The 12,757-nt window shown below is 41.1% G+C and overlaps 1 protein-coding gene across 1 annotated transcript in view; it reads left to right on the top strand.

Annotated features, from left to right (window-relative positions):
- The window catches only part of SYNE1 (spectrin repeat containing nuclear envelope protein 1), a 493,953-nt gene that overhangs the window by 250,291 nt on the left and 230,905 nt on the right, over nt 1-12,757 (top strand). The window contains exons 57-62 of the mRNA XM_074948627.1: nt 2,058-2,235; nt 4,354-4,536; nt 6,577-6,720; nt 7,070-7,225; nt 10,454-10,618; nt 12,002-12,174. Coding sequence (XP_074804728.1) covers nt 2,058-2,235; nt 4,354-4,536; nt 6,577-6,720; nt 7,070-7,225; nt 10,454-10,618; nt 12,002-12,174 — 999 coding nt within the window. The remainder of the gene's footprint in view (nt 1-2,057; nt 2,236-4,353; nt 4,537-6,576; nt 6,721-7,069; nt 7,226-10,453; nt 10,619-12,001; nt 12,175-12,757) is intronic.

Raw genomic sequence — 12,757 nt, 5'->3', positions numbered from 1 at the left:
CCAACCCCCACAACCAAGAGGCAGATGAGACAGTTTCTGAGCTTGGCCGGCTACTACAGACTTTTTCTTCCAGCGTTTGCCACATTAACAGCACCCCTAACAGACCTGATGAAAAACTCCCAATCCAAGAGAGTACAGTGGTCTAGGGACTGCGAATACGCTTTCCAGACCTTGAGGAAGTGGTTAAGTCAGGAGCCAGTTGTTTTTCACCCAGATTTTTCAAAAAGGTTTATACTCCAGACCAATGCTTCAGAGGTAGGCCTTGGAGCAGTCCTGTCGCAAGAGCATGAGGGGGAGGAGCACCTGATGCTCTATCTGAGTAGAAGGTTATTCCATCATGAGACAAGGTACTCCACAATAGAAAAAGAGGGACTGGCTGTGAAATGGGCTGTTGAAGCCCTATGGTACTACCTGTTGGGGAATCCCTTCCAACTTTTCACAGGTCATGCACCCCTGCGATGTCTCCATTCTATGGAAAGAAAACTAATGCCAGGATTATGAGATGGTACCTTGCCCTCCAACCCTACCAATTTGAGGTACTTCACCACCTGGGCCAAGCCCACACAAATGCTGACTTCTTTTCCTGGGGAGGAGGGAGGGAGGAGAGGACAGGACGGGGGGCAACTGTCTTATCTGGACTTGAGGGGGAGGGTGTGTGACGGGGTGTACCAATCCCACATTTCGCCGCTGGGGGCGGGCCTATCATTGTGGGCCCAGGCGGCCATGCCCCCTTTCCCTTGCTGTGTATGCTCCAGGTGAAGAAGCCAGATAAAAGGAGTCAATCCAGCTCAGTCAGGGTGGGCGCCAGAGGAGGAAGGATATACACTTCCAGTTCCTGCAACGCTCCTGGTGGTAGAGCCTGAAGACCTGGACTACGCTCCAGGTGACTTGCCAATAGCAGAGACTGCTGGGGAGGCCAAGCTGCCACCCGCTGAAGTGGCTGCTGCCTGCTCTGTGTCCCAGCCCAAAGGGAAGTAAGGCCTACAGACTCTCTGTTTTGCGCCACCACAGGGCTGCAGCCTGATTGCTGCTTTGCTGTGCCCAGGAGGCTAATTCACCAAGTGCTGGGGGCTGCAGGGCCCTAGACTGTTTATGTACCTGCCCAGGGACGGCAACCCAATTGCTGCTAGGTACTATTGCCTGTCCCCCCTGCTGTTTGTTTCTATTGTCTGCCCAGAGACCATGGACTAGTCGGTTAAGTGACCCTGTCAGGGCCGAGACCCACTTGGCCGAAATCACCCACATAACAGGGAATCCTGACGACAGGGTGTACCAACCCAGAAATAGGCTGACGGGGACACCCCAACTTGACACACAGGGCCCCCATCACAGAGGGAATTGAACTTGGGTCTTCCACATGCCAAGTGATTGCCCTGAACACTTAGCTAAGAGTTATAAGGATGGCTGAAGCATCACCACTGGCCATTTTGTAAACAGCACCTAAATTCTGGGGGGGGGAGAAAAAAGCGGCCAAAACTACTTAGTGAATTGCTGTTGAATTCACGAAGAGGTTCTAGTCTACCAAAATCTCATTATTTTTTTTTTTGGTGAACAAACTATTCATGTGGAAAAAGTCACCCAGCTCTAGCAAGGGTATTACTCATCAGAATGAGCCCTGGGAAAAATCTGTGACTCAGCATCACAATTCCTCCCCTGCTTTTCCTTTTTTCCTGGGAGGAATTAAGTTGCAACAGCTCTTTCCCTGCTCATTTTACTCCCTCCTCCCTGGCCGCTCTCACTTTGGCTCAGCTCTGCTGGCCAGTGCAGTTTGGGGGTGGCGTCAAGGCTCTGCTCACTCCCTCTTACTTGCTTGTGGTGGTGGGAAGTATGCACTCTAGACCTGTTAGGTTTTGCGGGAGGTGGTGGCTTTTTCCCCCGTGGCCATATAAGATAAGAACACAATCTAACCCTAAACAAATTATTCAGTTGCTTTTAGTCTCAAAGTATATATAATATGAGTCTTAGTGTAACACCTGTGGAAATGCCTATTTCATTGTATCTAATTGAATCTCCCATCCCCCCCGTTTTCATTTAACTCCGTAAAATGACAAACTCAGCCTCTGTCTACAAGCTTCAAAGGGCTGTCAGAATAAAGAGGAGGTTTTGCAGCAGAGATTCCGGACAGCTTTCAGGGACTTCCAACAGTGGCTGGTCAGTTCAAAAATCACCACCGCCAAATGTTTTGACATGCCTCAAAATATCAATGAAGCACTGACAAGTTTACAGAAAATACAGGTAATTGCACCAGAATCAGATACTGATTTAAGAGGGACATGATTAGCTTAAAACCAACACATCTGTCTGAATTTTGTTTACTTACTATTTTTAGTTTACTGTTATTACAGCAAGACTAATTATGACTATAACTGAGAAGGACTAGAGAATTATTTTTTTCTCTGTTTGGTTTGTTTATTTTGTGGATAGCCATTTTCACTATTTTCCACATTGTAGGACATGTCTATACTGTAAACACAGGGTGTGATTACAGCCCAAACTCACAGACCTGAGCAAACTTTACTCTAGCTAGCTCAAATTTCAGTAGCGCAGGAGTGGTCTATCCACAGTTCTGGATAGGCTTGTTCAGCCTGCACAGAAACCCATTCTGCCAGAGCTTCACCACTTGGGGACCCAAGCCAGCTAAATTAATGTTAGCTCAGGTATGTCAGCTTGAGCCGCAGTCACACTGTGCGATTAAATTTAGACCTACTCATAGTCAGTTTCCTCCATCCATCTGTGTCTTTCACACAGTGAGACGGGGGAAACATATGTTTTAAAAATAGGAAAATGTTTGTAAAACAACAACACAAAATGGAAGGCAAGAACATTATGTGGTACCTGAAACTATTTCAAAGTAATAGTTTCTGCAAACTTTTCATCATGTATGAATATAATCTTTATAATGTAAGTAAAGGACCACAAACATGCCAGCAGGCAATTAACTTGTATATTTTTCAGTTAAAGGTAATACTAATCCTCCTTCAATAATTTATCTGCAGATTCCAAGTCCCAAAACAGATAATTTTCCCCTTGGAATTGTACTTAAAATTTTGCTTAATGTTGGATTAATGTCTCCACTTTTTCATCGAAGGAATCCCACTTTAGAAGGAGAAAATTCTTTGGCTGTTTCTGGTCACGATGTTTGGGAATAACAGAAATGTCAGCCCATTTGTCATTCGAGCAGTGACAAGCAATTTTTATTCATCATGAAAACCTTGCATGATTAAAATAACCATTTGCTCACCTTCTGCCTAAAAGCATAAATTCATGATTGCTATGCACAGTATACACAGTCTACATAAAAGAACTTCTGCTCATACTTCCAGGCATTTCTCAAGAAACCATGTTCACTTTCATTCCTTAATCCCTCCAACAGTTAGGAATCCATTAGCCTGTTTGATGTCAGTAAACATTCATAGCTTCATAATGTAAAACTTCCATTGATCTCAGTGGGGTTAGGTTTTCACTCACAGATTTTAGAGACAGAAAGGGCCATTCTGATCATCTAGTCTGACTTCCTGTGTAACACAGAACTTCACCCATTAATTTTTTGCATTAAGCCCATAACTTCTTAATCTGGAAGTAATTTGGTAAGGTAATTGTGAACTAGAAGCTTTATATTATGGCAATTCTGATCATCATCATAATAAATATCTTTAGTTATATATTTCCTTTCAATCCAAAGATTCACAAAATACTTTTACAATTATACACAGAAATTTCACCCATAACTGAAATACAGGTACTTCTGACTTGGAATTTGAAATATCCACATTATGCAATAGCTCCATGAAGTGCAGAATACCTTGAATTGCGGAAGTAACTAAGCAGAATGTAACTACCATAATTAGAGTTTGTCCCGAATAGCAGGGTTAACACCCCTATGCTCTTGGGTTTTTTTGGTTTTTTTGTTTTGTTTTTAAAGGCCTATGTGGTTATTGAAGATTCCAAGTGGGTTACACTGTATGTGTCACCTAAAAGATGATCTCTCCAGTAGCAAAGTAACTCAGACCACCATGCCTGGGTGTGCGTTCCATATCTACTCTGAGCAAAGTCTACCTGCCACCTACTGAATCCCTAGTATTGCTTCTTCTTGCAACACATTGAGATTTTCAAAGCGGTATCCTATCCCAGTAAAGAATGGGTCATTTTATGAATTCTCACACAGTCCGAGCTTGTTAGTATCCCTTTCGTTGAGGCTCGTGGTACCTCTGGTCTAGGTTGTTGCTGTCCCTAAAGCCTCTGATTTTTACTGGGTATAAAATGGAATGCATTTAAACAAACATGAGTTGGTGTGATTGTGAAAACTCTTTCTGCACATTATCTATAACTAATTGGCTAATTTCTTTTGCCAAGGAATCCTTATCTGAAAGTGAAAATGGTCAGCGTAAACTAAACATTGTGGTGTTCAAGGGAGAATTGCTGAGCACTATTCTGCCCCAAGAAAAGGCTAAAGTTATCCAGGCCAAAATTGTTACTGCTAAAGAAGACTGGAAAAATTTTCTCTCCACCCTGCACCAGAAGGAATCTGCTTTGGAGGTATGGAGCCAGTCAAACAGGAAATTGATTGAATAGAAACCTTTTTTTTTTCTTTTCTTTTGCCTTTCTGATTACATGCATCTTGAAAGACTGAGTGCTTTACATTTCTTGTTACTGAGGAAGGTCAGCTTTGCTGTCTGGTTGTTGCTCATGTGCTCAGGGTCTAATTGATCACCCATATGTGATCAGGAAGGAATTTTTCCCTAGGTCACATTGGCAGTGGCTTGTGGGGGATGGGGGAGTCGCCTTTCTCAACAGCATGGAGCGTTCGTCAGTTGCTGGGTTTAAGTGGGTATTATTGTGTCTCGGTCCCTCCTATTCTCTGCCTATCACATATAATAGTTTAATCTCCTGTGGGCTGTAATATTTTGGCCTAATTTTGGTTGAGATTTAGTGTACAGATGCTGGGTGGTGGTAGTGGCCTGTGATAGTATGTCAGACTAGATAATGTGGTTCTCCCTTCTGGCCTTGGAATCTATGGCTCTATGATAACTAGTTCTAAGTGCCCCTCTTTTGATGCAACTGGAAAATGGCTAAGCTCAGAGGGTCAGATTCTGTCACCCTTACTCCTATTGAGTTGTTCTTTACCAAACAAGTCATCCCATTAGTTTAAATATCATAGCTCACATAGTGATGTACTAGTCAAGATAGAGGATGGTGGAATCTGGCTCAACCTCAGCAGCTTGAGCTTCATCCAATGCACCAAATAGCTAAGGTGCATGAAAATACATTGTTTTAGTGCAAGACTCTGATACCCTTGCTCCATGAGTAGTTCGACTGATTTAAATGGGCCAGCTCAAATAGCAAGGTACTATTAAACACGAGTAAGACTATCAGAATCTGGGCCTTCATGCAATCACTAGACCAAGTTTGTCCCACTGAAATGTAATTAAGATTTACCCAAGCAAATATTTTAATCATAGATACAATGTGACACCACAGTAGTCTGCGCCTTTCAAAATGTCTTATTCAAGTAGCATAGTTTTTATCCCGGGGAAGGATAGCTCAGTGGTTTGAGCATTGGCCGGCTCAACCCAGGGTTGTGAGTTCAATCCTTTTGGGGCTGTTTGACGATCTGGGGCAAAAATTGGGGATTGGTCCTGCTTTGAGTAGGGGGTTGGACTAGATGACCTCCTGAGGTCCCTTTCAACCCTGGTATTTTATGATTCTATGAAAGATGTTTAATTTCTAACACAGTATACTTCAAGTCCAGAAGGGGCCGTGACACAGAACTTAAAACTGGATGATCATAACATAGGCCATAAAATCTCTCCCAGTGATTCCAGTTTCAAGCCCCTAACTTCTAGTTGAGACAGAAAATATCTCTTAGGTCAGTTTTAAATTGCATTGACAGGAAATGTAGGAAACTCTTTGGGCCAGATCCTCACCTCTTGTAAATCAGCACCAAAGACAATGGAGCTACACTGATTTAGGCCTTCTTTGTCTCAGAGTGGATGTGTGGGGAGATGTCACGCAGTACAGTGGACACATCCTGTGCTGTTCTCACATGGACGGGGATTAATCCTTCTAAACCCAGAAGTTTCAGTCCCATATCCTAAATCATTCTGAAGTGATAGGAATGAAAAGAAAATTAGTCAAAAAAACTAGAGAAAACTAAACTACTTGAATTATGCTGGTTAGAGCTTTTTAATCCACATTGATTGTTTTAGATATTCTCCTCTCAGCCAATGGAAGGAGTCCACAGGAAAAATATGCAGTCAGCAAGGGCTTTTAAAGGCTTATTTATAAGGACTTGAAAGTAAAGCAAATTACAATCAGAAAGTAATGGTTCAGCTAAGCTCTTGGCTGTGAAGATGTCCTTTTAAAATCATTTTCCCCACTCTGGCTCCCAAACGTAGCCTTCCTCCTGATCATTTGTGCAGGGTGGGAGAGAAAGCAGAGCTGAAATGAACCCTTCACACCTTAGCATACCCGTGTATGCATACCTCTGGGTTTGGGTTATAGATTGCATAATAACATTGCAGCAAACTTAGTCATGCATTGATTTTTTTTTTAAATGTGCACATCACGTCTCCACAGAACTTAAAGATCCAGATGAAGGACTTTGAAGCAAGTGCTGAGCCTCTCCAGGACTGGCTGAACACAACTGAGAAGATGATGCAAGAAAGCAGTAGTCGACTGCATGACCTCCCTGCAAAGAGGAAAGAACAACAAAAGTTACAGGTGATAAGGGCCTAAAAACACATCCAGCCATCCCTAGCCTGGTTTCCTGTGTCATGAATTCCTAATAAATGCTTGATCATGCTGGCACCCTGATCTCTAGCTAAAGGCTGCATCCAGTTTTGGGGCTTACTTCAATCCTCAGGCAGATTTTGTGTCTCGGCACTTCTTGATGGCATGTGTTGTTTCCTTTCTGTGTCTGTATCATGTGCAAAATGATCAACTGTTGCCTTTTTTTAAGATGCTTGCTGATGGCCAGGGCACGAATTTCCATGTTAACAGGGCTGCTTCCTTTCTTTTTTGCTTGCTCTTTTGCACCCGCACTTAATAGTAACATGCTTGTGCTTTACAGTCTGTCCTTGAGGAAATAAGCTGCCACGAGCCTCAGCTCAACAGGCTAAAAGAAAAAGCTCAGCAGCTGTGGGAGGAGCAAGCTGCCAGCAAAAGCTTTATGCGCAGAGTGTCTCAGCTATCTTCTCAATACCTAGCTCTAAGCAATCTAACCAAGGTAATGCACCCCCACTGTGTGCGCTTTCCAGCAGTTCTTGTGAATGTGACAAGTGAAAACGAATGGTTGAATTCTGAAATATCGCAACTGTCCTGCTGCTGTATCGTATGGTATGTCTGCTCTATCCTATATCTGAGGCTTGTGGTATAGAGGGGAAAGGTGTGTGTGGATCGTTTACCTGATTGAACACTGAGCAAATTGTTTTTTCCAATGCTCTGGTCTGAGAAGAGAAACTGAGAGTCCACATACATGGGATATAATTCCTTCCCTCCTCCCTGCCCCCCGCAAAAATGGTAGTTTGCGGGGAGTTATGTTTTAAATGAAACAAATTTGGATGTTTTGAATGAAAAAAGCAAGCCATGATTTACGGCATTTAGGATAATTTAGTTTGATGATCAGTATCTCCAGGAGCATGTACGGTAATTATTTTTCAAAACTTGGGGGTATTTTATACAGAATCACAATACTGAAATGTTGCTAATACTTAACCAGTCCTCATATTAAAGCTTAATATCTCCATTATGAATTTCTGTGTCTAGAAGTTGGTAGATTGGTTTCAGCATTTTTAAAAAGCATTTGTTAGCTGTTAGGGTGCTTTTGAGTTATCAGGGCGAGGTAGCATTCTCTAGTGGCTTGGGCACTGGATTGAGGCTGGGAGACCTGCATCTTCTTCCCATCTATCCCACTGACGTGCTGTGTGACATTGGGCAAGTCAGCTCACCACTGTGTGCCTCCCTTTCCCCTCTTACCTTCCGTCTTCCTTGTCTATTTGAATTGTAAGCTGTTTAGAGCAAGGACTATATCACTCCTGCAATGCCTATCATGGTGGGGCCTTGATCTCAGTTGGAGATCAAGCAGGCACTACTGTAATATAAACAATTATGAATATTAGAAGTGTGTTATTGGAGACCATTTAATATGAGACCATTTAATAAAGTATCTCATTTCTATTTTTAATAATTACTGGTTTGTTAATTTGTCAACTAAGTGTACACAAATAGAGAAATATGAAACATATAGTCATATAATATACAAAAATATTGTATATAGGGCCATATCATGCTCTTCATAATTAAAAAAAACCCACAGGAAGGGAAAAGGAATATGGGGAAATTCTCACAAGTTGAAACTAATGGAATTCCTTGCATATCTTAAAATCAGAGACTGGGAGTTTGTGGAATGTCACACACCCTGGCTCTATGTACCTTCTTATATGGGGCAATCCCAAAGATCTGTACCCAAAGCATCAGCAGAGTGCCGCTGCTTGCACAGAGCTGTGAGATACCTTCCTACAAAAGTGTGTGCTCACACTGTGTACTACCAGAAGTTTCTAAGTGATCTTCAGGGGCAGCCCTGTGCGGAGTGTATTGAAATAATTCAGTCCTGAGGCGATGAAGGTATTGATAAGGTAAGGCAAGGTCCATATGTGGAAGAAAAGGATGTAAGAAAATGGAAATAGGCCTAACAAAAACCAATAGCTGGAAACTGAAGTGAGACAAATTCAAATGAGAAATTACATGCAATTTGGGGTCCATTAACTACTCCAAATCTCTCTGCCATATGACACTTCAGAACATAGACACAATGGGCTGAGTTAAAGGTAGTACTGAAATTAAGGAGTGAATTTACTGTCCACAAAGTCAGGTTTTATGTCCTTCCTCTAGAAGGATGATAGACTATGAAGTATACATATTTTTATGGATTATGGATGAAGTATACATATTTTTAAGCCCTAGTATCTAATATTATTTTAATAATTCTTCCTATTTAGTTCTGTATATAGTATATATTGAAGTGGCTAACTAATAGGTCTCAAAATGTAATTGTAAATGGGGAATTATCATAGGGTGGCTGTGTTTCCTGTGGATCCCTCGGGGACCAGCTCTTGGCCCTATGCTATTTAATATTTTTATCAGTAACCCAAAAGAAAACATAAAATCATCACTGATAAAGTTTGCAGATGACACAAAAATTTGGGGAGTGGGAAATAATGAAGATAGGTCATTGATTCAAAGCGATTTTGGTCAGTTGGTAAACTGGGCATAAGCAAACATTACATGTTTTAATATGGCTAAATGTAAATTTATTCATTAGAAACAGAGAATATAGGCCATCCTTACAGAATGGGGGACTCTATACTGGTGAGCAGTAACTGTGAAAAAGTTTTGTGGTGGGAGCAGATAATTACTTGAACATGAGCTCCAAATGTGATGCTCTGGCCAAAAGAGCTTAAGCAGGGGAATCTCGAGTAGAGGTAGAGAGATTATTTTACCTGTGTATTTGGCACTTGTGTGACTGCTGCTGGAATACTATGTCCAGTTCTGGTGTCCACAATTCAGGAAGGATGTTGATAATTTGGAGAGGGATCAGAGAAGAGTCAGAGAATGATTAAAGGATTAGAAAACATGCCTTACAGTGATAGACTCTAAAAGCTCAATGTATTAGCTTAACAAAGAGAAAGTTAAGGGGTGAATTGATTAGAATCTTAGATATGTGCATGGGGAACAGATATTTAATAATGGGCTCTTCAGTCTAGCTGAGAAAGGTATAATAATATGATGCAATGACTGAAAATTGCATGTAGACAAATTAGACTGCAATTAAGCCATACATTTTTAATGGTGAGAATAATTGACCATTGGAACAATTTACCATTTCTTATTATAGATTCCCCACCACTGACAATTTTTAAATCAAGGGTGGATGTTTTTCTAAAAGGTCTGCTCTGATAATTATTTGGGGGAAGTTCTGTGGCATGTGTTACGCAGGTGGGTAGACAAGATTATCACAGTGGACCCTTCTGACCATGGAATCTATTAACTGAAAAAATGTAAATGAAAATGGCTACTTTATGTAAAAAAATTTCTCACTTATAAGTAAGTCCTTCAAATGGTTTTGCTAATGTAGTTTTTTACAAGACTGACTGATTTGTTTATACACTTAGATCTATTGATACATTGCATAGACTGAAAAAGGGAGCATTTGAAGAGCCAAATCTTCTAATTTGGGGGACTAAATGGAGTGTACTTGTAAAATTGGCACATGCATATAGTGCGTGCACCACTCATGTTTGTATATGCAAAGCAGATAACTGCACATATACGCACTTGAGCATGCAACATATGCATGAAATATGGTAGACACAGTTTAGCCACCTGCTCTAAGTGCATACTGAGCGGTAACAATCACTGGAATGGTTGGCAGTGTTAATTTCCATATGAATTTCAGGAGAAGGTTTCCAGAATGGATAGGATTGTCGCAGAGCACCATCAGTTCTCTCATGGCATAAAAGAACTCCAGGACTGGATGGCTGATACAGTTCATATGCTGGAATCTTACTGTCTCCCCACAGCAGACAAAAGTGTTCTAGACAGCAGAATATTAAAGCTGGAGGTATGTAAACAAATGGCTACAAAGATGACACACACAGGACACATTACTTCAGTTGCTATGAAATAGTGACCACTATAAGTAAGTTTGCAAAATTCAAACACCAATTTTTCATTTACCTCAAAAAAACATTTGGAAAAATGTTGCCTTTTGGAGTAAAAAGGATAAGATAAGATAAAGATATACTGGACCATTGTGACATGGAAAATGGTGTAAATATTGAAGAAAAAAATTTCAAGATGATACGTTGTTAACTAAGGCTATAGAGAAAGTATGATATTGTTTTTAGTTACACAATCATACTGTGTCAAATGTTACAAGTGACTTAAGTGCTGTATTGTGTAACCATCACATTCTGTTAATGTAGTTTGTTATTTGTTTGTAGTAACTAATGCATTGCTCATTTAGGGGTAGATTGTGCCTCTCAGATAGAACCTTGCATTGAGGGTGTTACACTGCCACACCACGGTTGGGGGGAGTATTGCACTTAGAGAGAATATGCCAACTGATATCACTATACAGAAAACGTTGCAATGCTCTACCAAAAAATAAAAAAAGAAAAGGTGGTGGATGATCATGTTTACGTTATTGTCGGTAACACTGGGCAACCCCAGCATTGTCAATCTCCAGCATTTCAAAATCCTGAGTCAGGCCCCCAAAATTATGAGAGTTGAAATCTCATGATTTTTAATCAAATCATAAATTTAGCATTCTTTTCATTTGCCTTCTGTTTTGAGGCGGGTTCAGGGTTCATGTTTTCTGATTTTTCTGCACAACCATAAGAGCTAGACAGTTGCTTTTTATTTTTAATGAAAGCTGAAAATCCCATACGTACACAACTCCAGGAGCTGGGGTTTAAGAAAAACACCAAATGCTGCAAGATGTGATAAAATTGTGAGAGCTGGCGATACTGGGGTCACCAGATTTCAAAAGTCGAGGCACCGCAGTGTTGTATGTAGGTCTTAAATAGAGTTTTATTTCAGCACCACAGCAGAAGGGCTCTTTCACCACAAAATATCTCCAGTTCTCCATGGATCACTATAGAGACAGAGAGAGTTCTAGTTCCTACTCTCTTTTTCTCTATAGTGTTCAGCTTGGAAATCTGTAGAACAAAGCCCTTTCTGCCCAGATTCCAGGAAAACTCTCTCTCTCCCTGAGTGCTAGGGTTTCTCTTATGGCCCAAACCCTTCCTTTGAAAGGCCTCTTTTACTAGGGAGACCCAGCTGTCAAGCCCACCCTCCCAATAAACAGCTTGTACAATCCATTCAAGATGTAGTGTAGCAGCTTCTTTTCTAGATACGTTTATTAACCATTTCCTCTTTTTGGGAGAAGGACTACATACATGTCACAACAATGAGGCTAGAACAAGGTCTGTTTGCTTTCTAGAGGCTGTTATCAGTGAAGCAGGAGAAGGAAATCCAGATGAAAATGATGCTGACAAGAGGAGAATCTGTTCTGCAAAACACTTCTCCGGAAGGAGTGCCTGTCATTGAACAACAGTTACAGACACTTAAGGAAACGTGGGCTTCTCTCTTGTCCTCTTGCATTCACTGTAAAAGGTAAAAAGAGATGTGAGTGGGGAATGGTAACGGGAGACAACACAGTTGAAAATATTAGTGTTATCTCCAGAAGTCATATGATTACAAGACAGGCAAGGTGGGCGAGGTAATATCTTCCATTGGACCAACTTCTGTTGGTGAGAGAGACAACCTTTCGAGCTACACAGAGCTCTTCTTCAGGTCTGGGAAAGGTACTGAGTGTGTGTCACAACTAAATGCAAGGTGGAGCAGATATTTTTAGCATAAGTAGTGAGCACATATTGTAAGGGACCATTCAAAGTGAAGTGGCCTGCTAACACCCCTGTAGTCATAGGACAAAAATATGGTGAGCATTACTAATTACAAACATTTCCAAGTTTCAAACAATCAAGACTATTTATCAGTAGATAGTATCTGCTCCCTAATGTATGATGAGATATAAAGTATGGTACTTGGAGTCAAGTCTTATAGATTCTATTCCTTTATACCATGCTTTACCCATATATTTACTAGAGCTAGTGCACACATGGTTGAGGGATATGCTGGGACTGCAAGCATCCTGTATCCACCACTAATGTCCTTTACTGTCCCTTTTCAGATGTGG

The sequence above is a fragment of the Natator depressus genome, chromosome 3, assembly GCF_965152275.1.
Source record: "Natator depressus isolate rNatDep1 chromosome 3, rNatDep2.hap1, whole genome shotgun sequence".
In the NCBI taxonomy this organism is placed as follows: Eukaryota; Metazoa; Chordata; order Testudines; family Cheloniidae; genus Natator; species Natator depressus.
This window is presented reverse-complemented; position numbering and strand designations above follow the sequence as displayed.